The following is a 17,749-nucleotide window of genomic DNA, read 5'->3' as shown; positions in this document are numbered from 1 at the left end:
ATAGGCTGGTATCATATTTCCAGTCTCATTGGTGATACAGTAATACCCATCCCAGATGAACAAATTAACTCCCGCAATGCCCCAGAGTAGAGTGTTGTACAAAACGCATATTCATAAATATCACATGTGAGTTCCAAACTGCAGTATTGTCGCTGCCCCTCTTCTTCATCGCACGCTTGTCGAAATATTCCGGACGTAACAAATACCATTGACATTGATATCGATATCGATTCGACCGCCAAAGCCGAAGGCCGAAAGGTGACTTTTATAGCATCCCCCGCATAAACATCCCATCCCATCTATGCCCATCATTCCGAGAGATCCCCTCCTCATTGTTCGTTCTGCGCCGATTGTACCTGTGTCTGAGCTTGTGCTTCTGCTTGCACCTGTGTCTGCGTCTCCAAAGCCTCCCTTTGTTGTCTCCGCTCCCGCCGAACAGCATCCACCATCCGCATCCGCTTCAGCTCAGCGTCGATCTCCTCCTTCTCCAATGGAATCTTATGTGATTGTTCTGCGGAAGGCCAGAAGCCAGAAACGCTAAAGCGGTCGTCGAGGTTTGTGCCGAAGTAGTACATCCATCCAATGGGGAAGAGGACGTACATGCCAAACTGGGTGATGTTAATTTAATGATGGTATGAATGAGATGGACATGGACATACTTTGGCGATTTCAAGGTTGCCACCTTGCAGTCTGCGGAGGATGAAAGACATTGTTGTGAGTGTGAGTGTGAGTGTGAGTATGTGTAGGTAAGTGTAGTTATTTAGGCCCCTGGTGGCTTTGGTTGTTTTGCGGAGGATGCGGGATGTGTTCGGTGATTGCTTTAATTTTTCCCAGTCTCGCGATTTGTCTGAACTCCTTAATTGACCAAGTTATTCACAGCATCCAATTACCAGATAATCGTCAAAAATATCGACAATACCAAAATATATAAAAATCAAAATGGAGAATCAATCATTCGCGATGCGACACCACTAGGCTTGATCGCAGCCTCCCAATGTGCATTTCTGGATTGCCCATCACCGAGCTTCTGCAAATGGTGCAAACTGAGCAAAGCCTGCCACGTGGTGTCACCTGATATTTGATCCCGTGACCTGCCGACGGGCCTCGGCTTAGTCGGTCTCCCCGCAGGGAAATGCCTGAATGCCTAGGAAGACGGAGTAAGGACCGGATGGAGAATGGGGTAGACAAGATGTGAGATGTCCTAGCATCTGGGTTGATTTGTTTTTATATATTTCGAATTGCATCATTCACTACTTTTGATATTCGTCAATCACTGTTTGATAAACGGCATTTCAAGACAGCAATTTCATTAATGATATCATAGTCTACTTCAGTGATACCGTCAGGAATACAAAACACACCACAATCGCAATGGCAGAAGAGAACATCATTACTCTTACCTATGTCGACCGCATCGCGGTGATCACTTTAAACCGTCCTGAGAAGCTGAATGCCCTAAACCAAGATCTCTACTATCTCCTGGGCGAGCGCTTGCGGGAAGTTGAAACACGCGACGACATCACCATCACCGTCATAACCGGCAAAGGACGCTTTTTCTCAGCGTAAGACCTGCCTACCTGATTACCCTAAAGCAAAGATCCATTCTAACCTTCTCCACAGTGGCGCAGACGTACGAAGCTCCCGACCAGATGGAGACCTAGGAAACAAAGTCCGCCGCGAGCTCACCCGCGGCTTCGTCACCAACAATGTCGACATCACCCGCACCTTCTACAACCACCCCAAGATCCTCGTCGTGGCGCTGAACGGCCCAGCAGTCGGCCTGTCCGCCGCACTCGTCGCCCACGCCGACTTCATCTACGCCGCCCCGCACACTTTCCTCCTCACCCCATTCGCTTCTCTCGGCTTAGTCGCGGAGGGTGGTGCATCGCGCGCCTTTGTCGAGCGTCTCGGCATCGCCAAGGCCAACGAAGCCCTTATCATGAGCAAGCGTATCACCTGTGACGAACTCGTGGCGACCGGTTTCGTGAACAGGGTCATCCAGGCCCCGTCTGGAAAGTCGGATGATTCGGACGGGTTCTTGAAGAAGGTTCTCGAGGAGGTTGAGGATCGGATGGGGGCGCACCTTAACCAGAGTAGTATGATTAAGATTAAGGAGCTTATTCGGAGACCCGAGAGGGAGCTGCTTGATCGTCAGAATGGTCTAGAGGCGTTTATGGGGCTGGAGAGATTCATGAGTGGTGTTCCGCAGGAGGAGTTTAGAAAGCTTGCGTCTGGTGAGAAGAGGCATAAGCTCTAGATGGGTTTCTGTTGAGAGTATAGATTCTTCCTTTTATAGAAGATCGTGCTTCGCGGATTCATGTTTGTATATACTAAATACAGTTTCAGCAAGGTGAGACGAGTCAAGTCACTACTAATGTGACTTCTAGCCAATTCGTACATAAGCAAAACTGCATATCCTGACCCTTCTATTTTGCCCTAATACAAACGCCATCTAAACCAAACACCCTATCAATGAAGAACACAATTTTATCGTATTTTATTCGTCGCTTCCTTCCTCCTCGTCCTCTTGTACCTGTTTAGCCATGATATCTTGCCACTGACCGAGGAACTGGCTCATACCACCAGGTCCGGAAAGTGAGGCATCGACAACCTCCTTCGGAAGCTTGTGTGCCGAGTACTGCGTGCTTGCAAATGCATATGCTTCTGGGTCATCTCGCTTCACTAGACGGAATTCAGGAAGGAATGGGTTGTCGCCATCATCGCCATCATCGCCATCCTCCAAGTCTTCCTCCGATTCCGACTCTGAAGCTTCATCCGGTGGGGATTCCACTGTAAATGTGTTGTTATCATTCAGCGAAAGTCTGACGAATTGCTCTGGCACATTTGGGTCGTCTTCCTCCTCCTGGATCCCGATGGGGTCTTTCATCTGCAGGATCTCCAACCAGCTGAACAACAACGGGTCTGTTCTCTCTGCCCATGGGTTCACGTCCACCAGCCACACCCGCTGGTGTGGTGGAGGGACGTAAACGTCGAAAACAAAGTTCGGGTCAGGGAATGTATCCTTGAGCTTTTCGTCGAAGAATGCCTGGATCCGGGACCGAAGGGAATCGCGCATGGGGAAGAGAAAGTCGAAATGATTCTGATCACGCTGACACATACAAAGAAGAACGCGATTGCGAACGAAGCACCGAAACTCGAGGGATGGGTTGAAGTTAACGTATTTCCGAAGGACCAAGTGGTAGGGGATTTCGGGTTGTGGTGTAGATTCATCGTCGGGGACGCATCCATCGAATGGCAGCTCCAGGTCATGTGTGATAAAGTCACTGCTTTTCAGGAGTAAATAGACATCGTTGGGCGTGCGACACTGAAGGTCATTTGTTGCGGACATCCAGGCTGCATCTTTGGGTGCACTCCAGTTCAGCTTCGGCGTCACGTTGCCTCCAAAGTCAGTGATAGTGGCCTTGACCCGGGAGTGTACATCCTGCCACTCCGTCGATGGGTCAGAGTGTTCCTCAACATCTTCGTCATCCGAGAATGTATCATCGACATTATCCTCGTCCGTCGGGGGGGCATCCTCTGGTGGCAGTACGATGCCATCGGCATTGAGATAGGAAACGAACGGCGCCGTCAAGGGAATTACGCGAGATTTGGGGGTGATTGTACGGTAACTGCGAAAGATGGTTGTTAGACATATAGCTGCTATGGATAAATGAAAATAGAACCATACCGAGGTTGCCAGGAATGAAAAGAGCAATTCAAGATGTGAGAGTATGTAACTGGTGGAAAAGGCAGTCTCTCCAGCTGCTGATCTGCTGAAGACTCAGCAGGAGGTTGTTCCTCAGGCTCAATATGCGGCATGGTGGCAGATTGACTTCTTCCTGATTGCCAACAATGTTGAACTCACAAGAGCTACTGTTGATAGCAGAAAAAATCAAGACAAGCTGCCAGTGAGGGGCTGAAAATCATCGCAAAGTTGAATTGGCGGGGATGACTCGATCGATCGACTCATAGCATTCCCAATACGGACTAGCAGTATTGTAATTCGTAATGAACTGTAACAAGGCCAGAACACTCTCTGCCTCAGGCACTCACGATCATCGTTCCTGTAAACTGTTCGCATCTCCGTTGCTGGGCTCTTCTTCCAACTTCTTCCATGCCATCCACCACCATGGCGTCGGAGGCTCCAGAGCCCCAGAGCTTGAAATCATGGCAGGACTCATTTCAATATCCAATTCCCACCGTGCGGCGTGTCGAACAGGAGCTTCGCCGAGACATCGCAAGCAATAAGGAGAGGCTCCGGGCTTTGGTCGGGTAGGTCGCAGAGGAACTACTGTTTATTCTAGCCCATAGCTAACATTCAGATTCTATATAGAACGAGATATCGCGAGCTCGTCGGAACTGCCGAGACCATTGTTTCTATGAACCATGAGATCCAGGAGACGGAATCAAACCTAACCGATGTTGGACGGAGATGCAACCCACGACTGGTAGAGAGGAAGCACGCACACTACAACCAGATAAAACGGGATGAGGCCGAGAAAGGTATGGTGGATGGATCCTATACATTGTCATGTTGAATGTCTAATTGGGTCTCAGATGCGGACAAGCGAGCGTTCGGAGCTCAACTCTCTCTACTTCATCGGTGCACGGCCTCTATCTCGAAACTCCTGAGGAAACGGAGCTCCCTGTTGCTGATAGCAAAGATTCTGGTCATCTCTCGGCTTCTACATAAAACTCTTACGCAGCAGGAGACTGTACCGCCATTCCTGGAAAGTCTGCGCAACCAATTAGCCCATCTTCGGCAAACGCTTTCGAAAAGGATCAATAAACGCCTCGCATCTATGAATTCTACCGCAGATGATATCATCGAAGCTCTGGCAGCATATTGCTTAGCGACCAGTTCGTCCTCAGATGATGCCATTCGTCATTTCCACCAAGTTCGTTTAGATGTCATCGGAAACCAGCTAGAACTTACCGATTTGTCGGGGGGAAATGTCCTAAAGACCTTACGACTATACATTCGCACACTCCAGACTTCCAAGGTTCTACTGTCCCGCCGGTTATCCGATGCTCTTGGCAAATTGAAGGCACGGCCATTATTGACAGACCCTGAAATTCGGAATGTGGATGATTTGGGCATTGACGTGTTGGGGCGTTGGGTTGCCCCGGCTGTCAATAACTTCACCCCTTGGATCAAGCTAAGTGAATTGACTAAATCAGATGCTGAGAAGATAATCAAGCAATGGTCAAATCAAGCATTCCAAAGTCTAGTCAAAAGTTGCCAGAAGAGCTTGGCGAGCTGGCATGACTTTTACGATCTCCTATCACTTCGAAAGAAGACATTAGAGATCTGGCTCAGCTCGTGGAGCTCCACGCCAACACATTCATCTTTGAGTGTACTGGAAGGAATTCGGTCTATCTTCAATGGGCAGCTCACGAGAGTGTTATCCGAAGAAGCCAAGAAACTGGAGGTCTTCGGAAAAGACATCTCGTCCATTATCTCTAGCTGGGATAGTAAAGAGCATGCTGATACCGAGTCACTATGGGATCCTGGCCTCATCTCCTTGGATTACTCAAATGGTGCTGCAACTTTCAAACAAGCTATTGTGGACAGACTACTTGGTCAGGATGAGGATATCTCTACAGTGCTGAAGAAATATCGAATCTGGGCTTCAGCTATCCAAGGGGCCAGGGAGTCTATCGAGGACTTGAAACGAGCAAGATGGGTTGACATAATTGATGATGGCGAAGATGAGGACCCTGATGTGGATATTACCGCCACACTGAGTGAAGATGATCCTCATTTATTACGAGAAGCACTTCAAGTAGCTACCAGACAAGCATTTGATGATCTTCAATCGTCATTCAGCGTTACTTTTGAAGCTTTTGGGAACTCGAACCAAAATGCAAAGGCTGCATTCCTGCTTCGGCTCATTAGACTCGTTCGGAGAAATCTCCCTGCTGAGTTCATCTCGGATGACTTTACCTTCTCGGGCGGCATTGTTCCTAAACTACAGGAAATGATTGCTACAGAAGTTGTCGCTCCCACGACTCCATTGCGCTTGTTAACGAACTCGCAAAACAAGGTGCAAGGTCGGACCCTATGGGAAGGCATTCCAGAATTACCAGTTCAGCCTTCAGCATCAACATTCAAGTACATACGCCGACTTGTGTCGTCCATGGAAAAATCTGGTGCAGATCTTTGGGATCCATCTACCGTTCAGGTTTTGAAGAAATTGCTCCAGAAAGCAATGTCAACGTCCTTCGCATCTGCTCATGACAGGCTGGAGTCATCCATCAAATCAGAACAGAAGGATAAGCAAACGGAAGAAACGAAGGCAAGCGAGGATGATGCCGATGACAGCACAGAGCAATCAGAGGCCAGCGCAGAACAATCAAAGACGACCGGAGAACAACCAGAGGCGAACGCAGATTATATCCAGGACTGGAAGATTCAGCTATTTTTCGATGCTATCTACCTAAAAAATGTACTAGTAGCCAAGGACCTCGAGCAAAAGGAGCTGGATGAAGTTGTCGAAAGGCTCCGGGGCAGTCTTGGGTCGAAGGCGCCGGTCATGGCCAAAACCATGGAAAAGGCAGCTCAAGAATACTGGGGACGCACGAGGTTATTATTTGGACTTCTGGCGGTTGGTGTTGAGTAAGATGCCGAGGGTTTCATTGCCTTTTATACTGTATATATCGTTATTGTGGGCAACAGGCTTGCTCGATGGCTTGAATGAATTAACAAATAGATTATTCTGATAGCAGTCTTGTCCCTAGTCGATGATCCCTGTGTCCATGCAGGTACAGTGCCGTGGATACGAATAATCAGGAACAAACGGGATTTACCCAATCATCCATGGTATGACGGGCATATATATTCCTATTTTATTCTCCTCAAGTACTACTCAGTACTACTCTGCATCGCCATCCCAAGAATGAGATGTAATATCCTCACCGTCATTCGCAGCCAACGTGGATACTGTTCCCGCGGGGGATCGTCACCGCCCACGTCACGTTTCCGGCTGCTGCACTTGGCCGCGGGAAAAAAAGGCGGGTGATTCATTCATCCATCCAACCTTCAACTTCTCTCAATTCAATCTCATACGCTCCTTTTACTTATGCTTGGCTTGTTAATTCCGTCTTAATTTCCTCCCATCAGCCATGGCTGTGCCTAGATTCCCGTTTCTCTATCCCAATCTAATGCGGGCCGTCCGGTCCTGCGAACCGACTACCCACCTCTCCATTCGGATTCCCCCCAAGACCAGCTCAACATCACGGCGTGCTTTCCATACTACTCGACGGCGTGAGCAGGGAACATATCATCGGCGATACGGGCCAGCAGCTGAGGCAAACCTACCTCCGCCACATCGGCCAAAGGGCGAAGCAAGCGATCAACCAGCTGCCAACCCGCCGCCGTCGGAAAAGGATAGCTCTAGTGATCAGCAGGACACCGCACCCCCTGAACAACCACAACCTCAAGAAAGCCCTGAGAAAGACACTATCGAAAAGTCTCCTTCTGCTGCAGAAGATCTAGTCACCACTCGTTCAGCCAAACATGATACTCCAGCCGAGCCAGAGCCAAAAGAGGAGCCCGCACCAGCTCAAGCGAAACCCGATGCCGAAGAGGCATCTCCCTCCGAACGCGTGAACGAAGAACGAAATGCCCCTCCTCCTCCTCCTCCTCCTCCTCCCCAAGATCAAGCGCCTCTGGATAGTGTTTTCCATATGCCCTCTCCATCTGCCTTTTTGACGCCGTCTGGGTCTCCGGGCTCCGACAACAGACCTCCGCACATGGCTCCCGCCCCTTACGTACACCATTTCGATACCTACTCACTGGTCCGAGACCTCTCGAAAGGTGCCTTTACCGATGACCAATCCGTCACTATCATGAAAGCCGTTCGACGCATTCTCCAGAACAACCTCGACTTCGCAAAACAGAGCCTGACCTCCAAATCCGATGAGGAGAATGAGTCCTACTTGTTCAAGGCCGCTTGTTCTGAGCTCCAATCGTCCCTTCAGACTGCCCGAAATGCCGAAATACAGCGACAGCGTGCCTCCCGGACACAATTGCAGCACGAATCTGACATACTGTCTCAACGATTGAATCAGGAGCTTGCGGGGTTGAAGGATGACATCAAGGGGATGTTCAATGATCACAAAATGACCACCCGGGAGCAGCAGCGAAGTATAGATACGTCGGTCCAGGAACTCAATTACAAAATCACCGTTTCGCTAAACAGCGATGGTAAAAGCGAAATTGAAGGACTCCGATGGATTTTGACAAGAAGGGCTGCTATGGCTGTTGCGATCAGTGCTTGTAGGACGTGCCTCTGTTTCAATTTGCTTGAATTCTGATGCTAACTTCTCTTCCAGTCATGATCATCATCTTCCTCAAATACTACTCCGTCAAAAAGTCGCAAGACAGTAACGACAAGAAGAAAGAAGTCGTCGTCAAGAAAAAGACGGAGATACACCCAGTCAAAGATACTATAGTCCCAACCTCCGACACCTCAGTCCCAGGCATCCATGTCAGTGAGTCTTTGGGCTAAGAACCACCATCATTTAGAGCCCAGTCTTCTTCATTCTATTCTTCTGTCTTTACTACATCAACATTTCTTTGCATTCTTTGTCATCATATACAAACTGTGTCTTGTGTTTCCGCATACTATGCGAGTGTATAATAGAGCATATCGATACCCTAGGATATCATTCTATGATTGTGGCAGATATATTCAACATGGATCTTTACCAGAGAACTGATGTCAATTATTATATTTCAACCTATTCAGCTGTCCAGTAATTCGGCCACCATGGCTATGACGTCATATATGTAAACATCCTCACCACCTACTTCCATCATCAACTGTTCAGCTAAAATATCAATTCAAAATATTCTAAAAGTAGATAACATACTAAGCACCCACTCATAATATTCAATACCAACACCAATATGAACGACATACCCACGCCCGAAACCCCCGATCCCATCCACGAGGACCAAGACACAACCTACGAAGCATCCCCAGAACCCTCCTCCCAAGACAACCGCCCTAAACACACCAGCACAGGAAGAGGCTACAACACTCTCAAATCCCACAAAGGGCAGATATACTCCGGCATGGCAATCGGCGGCTCCCACACTTGGAACTACGACGAAGGCGTCTGGAAAGAGACCAAAGAAGAACCAGATTTATGGAGAGTTGAGTATAGAACGAGTAAGAGGAGAGCGCAGAAGGCGCCGAGGGGAAGTGGTGCGCCGGTTGGAACGGAGTATCACTGGTTGATTGTTGGGCATCAGGTATGTTCATCTTTCTGGTGTTGTTGGCGTGTTTCTTGTTTGACATGGAACTAACTGTCTGCCTAGCACGTTAAGAAAATTGACGCCAATACCTACGAAACAGCCCTTACTGGATCCAAATATAAGCTGGCGCATAAGAATGTTTCCTCTGGTTCATGGTCTATCCCGACGGTCAAGGCTCAACGAGAACGAGAAATTGAGCTTCTCGAGGACGCCAAACGACGCATTCAGGGACTGCCACCTGTGTTGGCTGGAGAGAAAGTCAAAGTTGAGAAAGAGGAGAAGGGACAGCAAAAGTTGGACGCTCTGTTTGGAAAAGTCAGAGGGAACAAAGTCGTTGGGGAGACGAAAAAAGGAAAGAGAAAGAGAGTGGTGGGTGAGGATGAAGACCAGAGTTCAGAATGAATATGCGTATATTTCTATTTTCAGTTCAGTAAAGCCAATTACACTGATTTATCTTCGAGTCTATATATGCAAAGCAGAATTCAGGTATGCTGGACCACATTCATGTTGTTAATCCGTCCAATCATCAAAATTTTGCTCATGTCGAAAACGAGAAAAGAAAAGGAAAAAGAAAAAGAAACAAAGTAAAAAAAAACACTCCCCTGGGTATCAAACTAGAAATCAAATCTCAGTGCAATACTCGGCATATTCTGCTGGCCTTCGTCTTCTGCACTGTCTCTTTGGTTTCTGTTTGCCCCGGCTCCAACACCCGCGCTTCGAAGGATTTCCTCGAGCAACGCTTTCTGCTCTGGCTTCATGCTGGCTACAAGGAGCCTGAATGTGGTTTGGTCAGCCTTTGCAAGTTCCAGCAAGTGTGCTGCGGTTTCTTGATGTACTGCTTGCCCTTCACGCTTTCCACGGGCAAGGAGGGCCGACATGACGAGGGAAATGGCCTTTGGCACTTCACCGGTAGAAAATGCTCCATGGGTGACACAGGAAACTAGTGTGCGTGCAACAACAACTCTCGAGTTCTCTGGGTCACTCGGGACTTCACCGTTTTCCATTGGGCAGCCAACCAGGAAACCGATCAATCTGGGTGTCAGGTATCTGGCAACGACCTCGTATGTAGGTGATCTAGGGTTGGGGGCCAATAGAATCGAGCGGAGGCAGCCTGCTGCTACATTGGCAAGACCAACATCATGGAGACAATCGAGGCACTCGTCAAGGACTCGAATAATAAGTGGGTCTTGAGGTGGGATGAGGTGGCCTCCTGTTGTCAATAAAATAGTAATCGCCAGAAGGGTGTTCTTGGCACACGGCAGAGAAGATTCTGACTCTCGTCGCTGAGCAATGGTGAGAGTGGCGAGGAAGCGTGTTAAACAACCGCGAAGCTGGTGTGACACAACACTAAGATTCTCAGACCGTTCAGGTCCATCGTCATCGTCTGAATTGGCTATTCCCTGAACAAATTGTTTGAATATCGGAAGAGCCTGAGGCACGACTTGCTGCTGGCATAATCCTGTCGCAAGAATGGTGGTGAATATGTGCAGAATGCATGCATGAAGATCATTGCGAATAATCGATGGGAAAATCGAAGCGACATCGACTAGAGATGAAAGTGCAAGACGAGTAAGAGACAGAGAGTCGTCAGAAGTCACGTTGAATCGAGCAATTGGTGTAGAGTCACGGAGGTTAGGTAACAGCGTTGCAAGAACCAAAATAATGCTTCTAGTTAGCTCAAACAGCTGCTCCACATCGTCTGAAAGATGCTCAACTCGCCCTTGACCTCCCTTTGCTGCGGGGTGGTCCAGCGACAAGTTGCGCGCTATCTCAACGATGACATTTTGAATAGGAATTCCCTCAGTCAGAACAAGACGATCCAGGCTATCCATTGTCTCGGAGAAGATAGCATCCTGGTATATCGCATTTCCTGAGATCACTGGCCGTAGAATTCTCTTGAGGGCCTGGAGAATATCCATTCTCTGCGATGGTGAAGTCAATTGGTCGACAAGGGCCTCGAATGCCAGTCCAAAAAGGACAAAGAAAAACGCAACCGGTTCATCGCGATAGTTGATATCATGCCCTTTACCCTCCGGTTCGACCTTAGCAGGGCTTTCTTCGTTCTTTTCTGACTCGGTGGGTTCCGTCAGCTTCGACTTTCCATCTAGGGCATCAAAAACGAAATCAATGTCCTTTTCGACAAGACCAGCGATGGCATCGACAAAATTAAGCCAGGAGTCTTGGTAGAACTACAAGGGGATTCAAGTTAGCTTTTGCAATAAGCACGGCTGGATAGCCATGAATTACCTTCAACAATGTTTCCCGATTCAAAGCAGCATAAACCTCGTCCAAATCGCTACCTTGCGGGCCGGTGCCTAGACTTCCTGAGATATCTGGCTCAAATCGCAGACGGGCGAATTCCTGGAGGGAAGAGAGCCACAGTGGAGTAAGTCTTATAAGATAGGGCTCGACTACCTGAGTCAGATAATCTTGTTCTATGCTCGCGATCTGCAACCGTGCCCAGGCTGAAAAGAGAGCCATCTTAACCATAACTCTGGCATTCGAGTTCAGTCCCTTCAGGTCGCCAATTTCGGTCGTGTCTGGGTTTTCTGCATGATTGTTTAGCACTAGTGTCAATGTAGTTGTCACGATGCAGCTTACTAGAAAAATTCTCCAGGCCAAGGACCAAAAGCTTCAAAATCCTGCCCATCCGGTCTACATTTGTGACGATTCCCGTTGCAATGAATGTGGCAGAAACATTAATTGCTTCTGATGCCAGTTCCGCTGACGAGTCGGCCGCAAACGCTGGAGTGAGGGCTGATCCAATTTGGGCCTGGTATTGTTCCAAAAGAGACGCCTCGGAGAAGTCTGGGTCTGGGGTTTTGCCGAACATCTGATACTTTGTTAGCGAGAAGATTAAGCGTCAAAACAGGAGACGGGCGAACCTTAAGAACTTGGTCAATGATTTTCAGACCCCACACTCGCAGCTCTATGACATTTGCAGTAGAGGCCGAGAATGCCATCCTGACAACATCTCCAACGTTTTGCTGAAGAGCAAGTTCGGCAGGGATTGTTTGGTCTGGTAGAATGGCTGCTTGCACTGTTTCCAATAGCTCACTGAGACAGCTCATCACGAAGTTACGAGTCTGCCATTTCAATAATTCCTGCCCAGAAACGCCGTCATTGGCCTCAGTCGGTCCTGTACCAGTAACCGCAGAAGCGAAGCCTGCAACTTCATCATCTGGAATGTCTTGATTGGCAGTCTTGGGTGGTGCGGTCTGCGGCACATCTTCCACTTTATGGCGCGTTTTGGTCAAGATAGTTTGGCAACGCTGTATCCACATTTCAGTTTCAACCAAAGCGGTCTGCTGAAGCCAATTTTGTATCATGCTTCTGAGCAAACTGTTGTCAGGTGAATCGTCGAAAGCGAACCAGATATCTTCTTCAAGTGTGGGTGTAGCATTTCGGATAACCAAGGCAGCATCCCGCTTCATAAGATTGCTCAGTGCACGAACGGCCACATCTCTCATCAGCGGGCTATCCGAAGAAAGTTCCTGTTGAAGGCGCTTGACGTATCCTGAGAAGTCCACAAACCCTGGTGCATATAAGAACAGGTGATCCAAGCATTTGGAGCTCTCAGTCACCAGAGCTGGGCTATCTTCCAGCTGGAATTGTCGGAGAAGAGTGAGGATAAGATTGCGTGTTTTAGCGATGTCTTGTAGGTCGGGCCCGAGCACGTTGATGAGAGAATCGATGCAACGACTTATAACCACAGGTGTGAGGAAGGACATTTCAATGTTGGAGGTTGCCAACGTTACTGCCTCTTCGTTATGTGTATCTGCGTTGTAGAGCTGGGCCAGCATTCCAAGTGAGCTAGAGACGAAGGGAGAAAACGTCAAGCCTGCAGAATTTGCAACTCTTTCCAATCCTCCTAGAGCCCAGAAGTGAACCACAGGATGAGGATCATTGCACAACGACATCAAAACGCCGACAATGGTTTTGAGATGCAAACCAGCAGCCATACCACCAACTTGGGAGTGGATGCAGCCCAAAGCAGCAGCACAGCCAGCACGGGTGTTGGGTTCCCGATTTTCCACAATGGAATCTACAAGCCAGTTGATTTGCGTGGTTGTGAAGGCGTTTCCAGAACTGTCGCAAAGTCGCCCGAGCGCCTCAACTCCAATGGTACGGACAATTGGATCAGCATCGGTGACAAATTTCTGAATTGATCAGTTACTGGTTTTTTCTTTTACAAAGTACATACGAAACTCACCTGTAAAAGCTCTTGCAATATTTTGTCTGTGGCTGGATTCAACTTTCCAGCCGAGGGGGCTAGGTCTTTAACAGCAACCTTGAGAGCATGAAGCAATGCCACACCTATGTTGACGACCATGGCAGCTTTGCGTCCAGGGTTCCGCTGGAGGCTAGGGGATGAAAGAAAGGTTGCAATTTGCTCAACGCTGCTCTCCTGGACTTTAGGGGCATGAAGGGGAATAGCAACAGCAAATAGATCGACAGCAGCATTGACAACCCCAGTTGTAGGTGGGTCTGCAACAATGCTGTCACCATCTCTTGAGCAGTAGAGAAGAACTGAATCGTGTTCGCTCGCCTGGCAAATCGGAAAAGTCAACTGTAGGGGTTAGGGTCTACTTGAGCACCTATTCACTTGAGGTTAACTTACAGCATCATCAATGGACTGATCTGCCGAGTCCACAGCAGACCAAGATGGCCCATTCTCATTCTCATGTTTCCCAGATAGAGTCATTGCAATGTATTCCCTTGACAGGCCCGTCACCCCGAAACCAAAGTTATCGCAGAGATCCCACAGGTTGTCAAATTGGCCACTGGAGGCCGCAATCGAGCTCTCCATTGGATTTGTTTGAGCGGAATCCGGATCAGCAAACGAAGCTATCGCAAGACTCAAAAGGCTAGATTGGGAAATTATATCTCCATGACTAAGGTGATGGATATGGACAAGCTTCGAAAAACATTGGAGAACACGTCGACGGACCATTGTTGCAAGGTCACTTAGCTGTAATGAAGGGTGAAGCCGCTGCGAAATATCTTCAACAGATTTTTTCTGCTTTGGCAAATCATCGAGGTAGGTGACTGTGTTCTCCAGAAATGTAGCTATTCTTTTCGCTCCATCTGCCGTAATCAATTTACTGTTGAACTCCATGAAAGTCAACAAGGAGCTTAAAGCACAATCTCTGACATGTGTCAGAAAGCTCATCTCTAAATTTCCCCGCTGAGCACTATTCTCTTTACCAAGATGCCTGGGAAGCGCGTTTTTCCAAAGCAACATCAACTGAGAAAGATGAATTTTCACAAAACTAGGGCCCAGAGGCATCAGCCCTCCAATTAGAATCCAAGCAACCTGAATCTGTGTGCTTGCAGTTCGCAGTTCAGAGCTGCTGCTTGTTTTCAGCAGATCGGTTGCCTGGTTGAATACACGGGAGAACACCTCAACGGAGCCGTAAAGTGGCTGAAGGCGAGAAGTGCTCAGCATTGCCGAAAGCCCATTTGCATACCCGACACAGCGCCGCGGGGACTGTCGTGGTGTAGATAGCTGTCCAAGCTCCCTGTTCAGACTATTCATACAAATCGTCACGCATGACAAAAGCTGGTGTGGGCATGCAAGGACGAATTCACGCAGACAGTGTGCAGCGTGGATCTGAACAGTGTAGCTCGGATGGGGGAGAACCTGAAGTAAAGCCTCGCGACAAGCTTCGGCAAGAGTACCGAAGGCCGATCCAAGCGATGAAATCAAAGAAGACAGCGCACTAAGGGCACTCGTGAGAGTATATTTGCTAGGCTCGCGGCGCTCTTGAATGACCTGAGGATAATCCTTGAGAACCTCATTAATCAACCACTTGGCTGCATTGAGTTGACTGTTCTCTCGCAGCGACTCGCGGCCAACGGTATCCTCCAGAATGCTCTTAATAAACTTCCTAGTCATGAGATGTCTAAATCGATTATATGTGACGGTTGGGTGGTTCAAGAGATCAAAAAGAAGATGGCCCGCGATCTGACCATACCGCTCTTCAATGATCTTGTCCCCGAGGTTGCGCAAAACATGCTTATAGCACACAGCAATACCCGCCCGTGCGCGATTGGAAGTTGTGCTCTTCAAATATTGAATAGACAGCTGACGGAGAAGATCAGGGAGTAGGAAATATAAGCGCGTATCCTTTTTAGGGGTAGAAGCTTCAGAAACTTCCGCCTCCTCTTCATCGTCGCCGGGTCTAGGCGCCGGTTTCTTGGACTGCCTCTTTGATTTCTTCGGCTTTGGGGCAGGCGCAACTCGGTTATCCATGGCATGGAGCTTCACCAATGCTCGAGCTAAACAAGCTGCAGCCGCATGTCGGACGGGAGCCACGGGGCTATCGATGATCTTCCAGATCACGGTCTTCAGATTCTCCAGGTCGCTCGTGTTGTCAAAGAATGGTGTTGTTTTCACCAGCTGCTCAAGGCAGCGACAGGCGTGGACCTGGACGAAAGTCGACTTGTCGCTGGTTGCTGCATTGCGGGCCTGTTTCCAAACATCTCTAGCTGTCGGTTCATCAACAGGGAGTCCAACGCCGACAACTACCTTGCGCAGCACGGCAAAGATTGAGCCACGAAGACCTGTGTGGTTACTGGACGGCTTCAACAGCTTGAGTAAGCTGGAAACCACTGCCCCTGACTGCGCAAAAGCACTCTCTCCAGCGACCGCAAAGACCTCCCCTATACAATGCGCCGCGGCGAACTTCGTCTTGATGTCCGCCTCGCTCTTCCCCGCATTTAAAATGCCCAGTAACTCCGTTATAGTCTCGAACAGTATACCCCGGTCTCCCTTCCCAAGTATAGCCCCAGAGCATCGTCCTAGGTTGTTGCGGAGGACTCGTGTGATCGTCGGCGACGGAAGTGTAAGTATCTTGAACAGTTCCTTCTTCAAGAACTTCTGCTGAGATGACACCTGCGCTCCATCCAATCCTGAGATGTGTTGCACTAGGTCCGATGTGAATGTAAGCAGGTAAAGATCCTGTTGTTCGGAGGGGAGGGCATGGAGCTTCGTGATATCCAGCTCCGCACGGGGGCCCGCATTGTCGGAGGATGTAGATGTGGCGGCGTTTTCAGAAGACATTGAATTTGGCAATTTCAATTAGGGTGTTATCATAAGGCCGTGTAAAGAAAAGAGTGAATTAAAAAATAGGATAGATAAAAGGAAAAGAAGGAAAGGGAATTGGTTAACCTGACGTCGAATCGAACAATGCTCTCCTAATATTGTCCGCTCGCATCGCCGTCTCGTACGGGGGGCACTTGTCCTCAACTCCGGCCGGGGGGCAGCGGAGAAACCGTCGGTCCGGATCCGCATGTATGAAGTCAGCCTGCAGTCGATTTGCGACAAGAGCAATGTGAAGCAGGGGCTTCGGGAATCATAATGGCAACAATTGTGAGCAGAGGGCTGTTGCAGCAGCGGGGTCGCGTAGGCTTTCAGCCAGTATGCGATTCCTGTCGCGGCTTCACCAGCTACTCTGCACTGTTTTCAGGACACAACCGATGGTCGACGATCAGACATGACAAGGCAAAGAATGACAAAGCAAAGAGCAAGGAGCGGGCAATGGTCAGCAAGGAAATCAGCAGTGCTACGCAGAGTGAGTTGTCTACCATTGACTCGTGTGTTATGCGATGCTAATATGCTCAGTGTGGGGAGCCGATACCAAATACAACCCTCGATTAACACTTGCACTCTCGAACGCAAAGCGAGCCGGAATCCCAAAAACGGTTATTGAGGCGGCAATTGCCCGGGGTCAGGGGATAAGCGTTACTGGACAAGCTCTCGAGCAAGTGACAATTGAGGCCATGCTGCCCTATTCGGTTGCGGCGGTTGTTGAATGCCTAACGGATCAGAAAGCTCGTGTCCTACAAGACCTTCGCTATGCCATAAAAGATGCTGGTGGTACTGTAACTCCTACCACTTACCTTTTCGAAAAGAAGGGGAAAATAGTGTTTGAGAAAAAGGATGGGTCAAATTCAGATGACTACTTAGACCAGGCCATCGAGGCTGGTGCAACCGATATCACGGCAGATGAGGAAGGCCGTCTCGTGATATTTACTGAACCAACAGAAACAAAGAGCGTTGGTGAAAGCTTTTCAAAGCTCACTGGGCTCGTGGTCGAGGAGCTCGAGATCATTTGGGACCCAAACCAGGATACCATGGTCGAGCTGAAGGATGAAACACAGATCAAGGAGCTGGAAGATCTCTTGGGCACTCTCCGAGAAGATCCCAGTCTCCGAGATATCTATCTGAATACTGCTGAGAAGCTTTAGGCAATTATGTCTATCAAGATCTTCACGCATCATGACATGTATATTTAGTCGCGCGATTTTGTACAATAGAGATAGGACAAAGGTCCATAGCATACATTTTGGCGTTTGGCAAAATTTTGCCTGGATTCACTTGGGCGCATTCATTCAAATTTATACAAGCAAACGTTGTATAATAGTTATACATGAGGGTACATAGTACCCAACAGCACGAAATACATGATTTCTAACCAA

The 17,749-nt window shown here is 48.7% G+C and overlaps 8 protein-coding genes across 8 annotated transcripts; 5 read left to right on the top strand and 3 right to left on the bottom strand.

Annotated features, from left to right (window-relative positions):
* Window positions 1–386: 386 nt before the first annotated feature.
* Window positions 387–1,000, bottom strand: ASPWEDRAFT_126863 (uncharacterized protein; the record flags this gene model as incomplete). The annotated part of the gene is made up of 2 exons (XM_040829217.1): window positions 660–1,000; window positions 387–608 (listed from the first exon to the last, which is right to left on the bottom strand). Coding segments are annotated over exons 1-2 (273 nt in total), but the record flags the coding sequence as incomplete, so codon positions are not given.
* A 371-nt stretch (window positions 1,001–1,371) lies between these two features.
* Window positions 1,372–2,257, top strand: ASPWEDRAFT_168336 (dodecenoyl-CoA isomerase; the record flags this gene model as incomplete). The annotated part of the gene is made up of 2 exons (XM_040830286.1): window positions 1,372–1,562; window positions 1,621–2,257. The coding sequence occupies 2 exons, from the start codon at window positions 1,372–1,374 to the stop codon at window positions 2,255–2,257; spliced, it is 828 nt and encodes a 275-aa protein (XP_040692103.1).
* A 240-nt stretch (window positions 2,258–2,497) lies between these two features.
* Window positions 2,498–3,819, bottom strand: cdc123 (cell proliferation protein CDC123; the record flags this gene model as incomplete). The annotated part of the gene is made up of 2 exons (XM_040837141.1): window positions 2,498–3,629; window positions 3,689–3,819. 2 exons carry the CDS (start codon window positions 3,817–3,819, stop codon window positions 2,498–2,500), a joined length of 1,263 nt encoding a protein of 420 aa, XP_040692102.1.
* A 302-nt stretch (window positions 3,820–4,121) lies between these two features.
* On the top strand, window positions 4,122–6,833 carry ASPWEDRAFT_65449 (uncharacterized protein). The gene is made up of 3 exons (XM_040838793.1): window positions 4,122–4,272; window positions 4,334–4,503; window positions 4,558–6,833. Exons 1-3 carry the CDS (start codon window positions 4,130–4,132, stop codon window positions 6,621–6,623), a joined length of 2,379 nt encoding a protein of 792 aa, XP_040692101.1. The 5' UTR covers window positions 4,122–4,129; the 3' UTR covers window positions 6,624–6,833.
* Window positions 6,834–6,894: 61 nt separating this feature from the next.
* Window positions 6,895–8,756, top strand: ASPWEDRAFT_36042 (uncharacterized protein). Its single transcript, XM_040834360.1, has 2 exons — window positions 6,895–8,281; window positions 8,338–8,756. Exons 1-2 carry the CDS (start codon window positions 7,126–7,128, stop codon window positions 8,511–8,513), a joined length of 1,332 nt encoding a protein of 443 aa, XP_040692100.1. The 5' UTR covers window positions 6,895–7,125; the 3' UTR covers window positions 8,514–8,756.
* A 116-nt stretch (window positions 8,757–8,872) lies between these two features.
* On the top strand, window positions 8,873–9,667 carry ASPWEDRAFT_179974 (uncharacterized protein; the record flags this gene model as incomplete). Its single annotated transcript, XM_040831820.1, has 2 exons — window positions 8,873–9,262; window positions 9,329–9,667. Exons 1-2 carry the CDS (start codon window positions 8,915–8,917, stop codon window positions 9,665–9,667), a joined length of 687 nt encoding a protein of 228 aa, XP_040692099.1. The 5' UTR covers window positions 8,873–8,914.
* ASPWEDRAFT_65446 (AP-1 complex accessory protein LAA1) lies at window positions 9,634–16,463 on the bottom strand. Its single transcript, XM_040838792.1, has 6 exons — window positions 13,887–16,463; window positions 13,479–13,835; window positions 12,151–13,425; window positions 11,867–12,098; window positions 11,513–11,814; window positions 9,634–11,454 (listed from the first exon to the last, which is right to left on the bottom strand). Exons 1-6 carry the CDS (start codon window positions 16,329–16,331, stop codon window positions 9,880–9,882), a joined length of 6,186 nt encoding a protein of 2,061 aa, XP_040692098.1. The 5' UTR covers window positions 16,332–16,463; the 3' UTR covers window positions 9,634–9,879.
* A 165-nt stretch (window positions 16,464–16,628) lies between these two features.
* Window positions 16,629–17,518, top strand: ASPWEDRAFT_168330 (post-initiation translation factor DPC29; the record flags this gene model as incomplete). The annotated part of the gene is made up of 2 exons (XM_040830285.1): window positions 16,629–16,842; window positions 16,893–17,518. The coding sequence occupies 2 exons, from the start codon at window positions 16,629–16,631 to the stop codon at window positions 17,516–17,518; spliced, it is 840 nt and encodes a 279-aa protein (XP_040692097.1).
* Between the last annotated feature and the right edge of the window lie 231 nt (window positions 17,519–17,749).

Source organism: Aspergillus wentii, assembly GCF_001890725.1.
Source record: "Aspergillus wentii DTO 134E9 unplaced genomic scaffold ASPWEscaffold_2, whole genome shotgun sequence".
Taxonomy (NCBI): Eukaryota; Fungi; Ascomycota; class Eurotiomycetes; order Eurotiales; family Aspergillaceae; genus Aspergillus; species Aspergillus wentii.
This window is presented reverse-complemented; position numbering and strand designations above follow the sequence as displayed.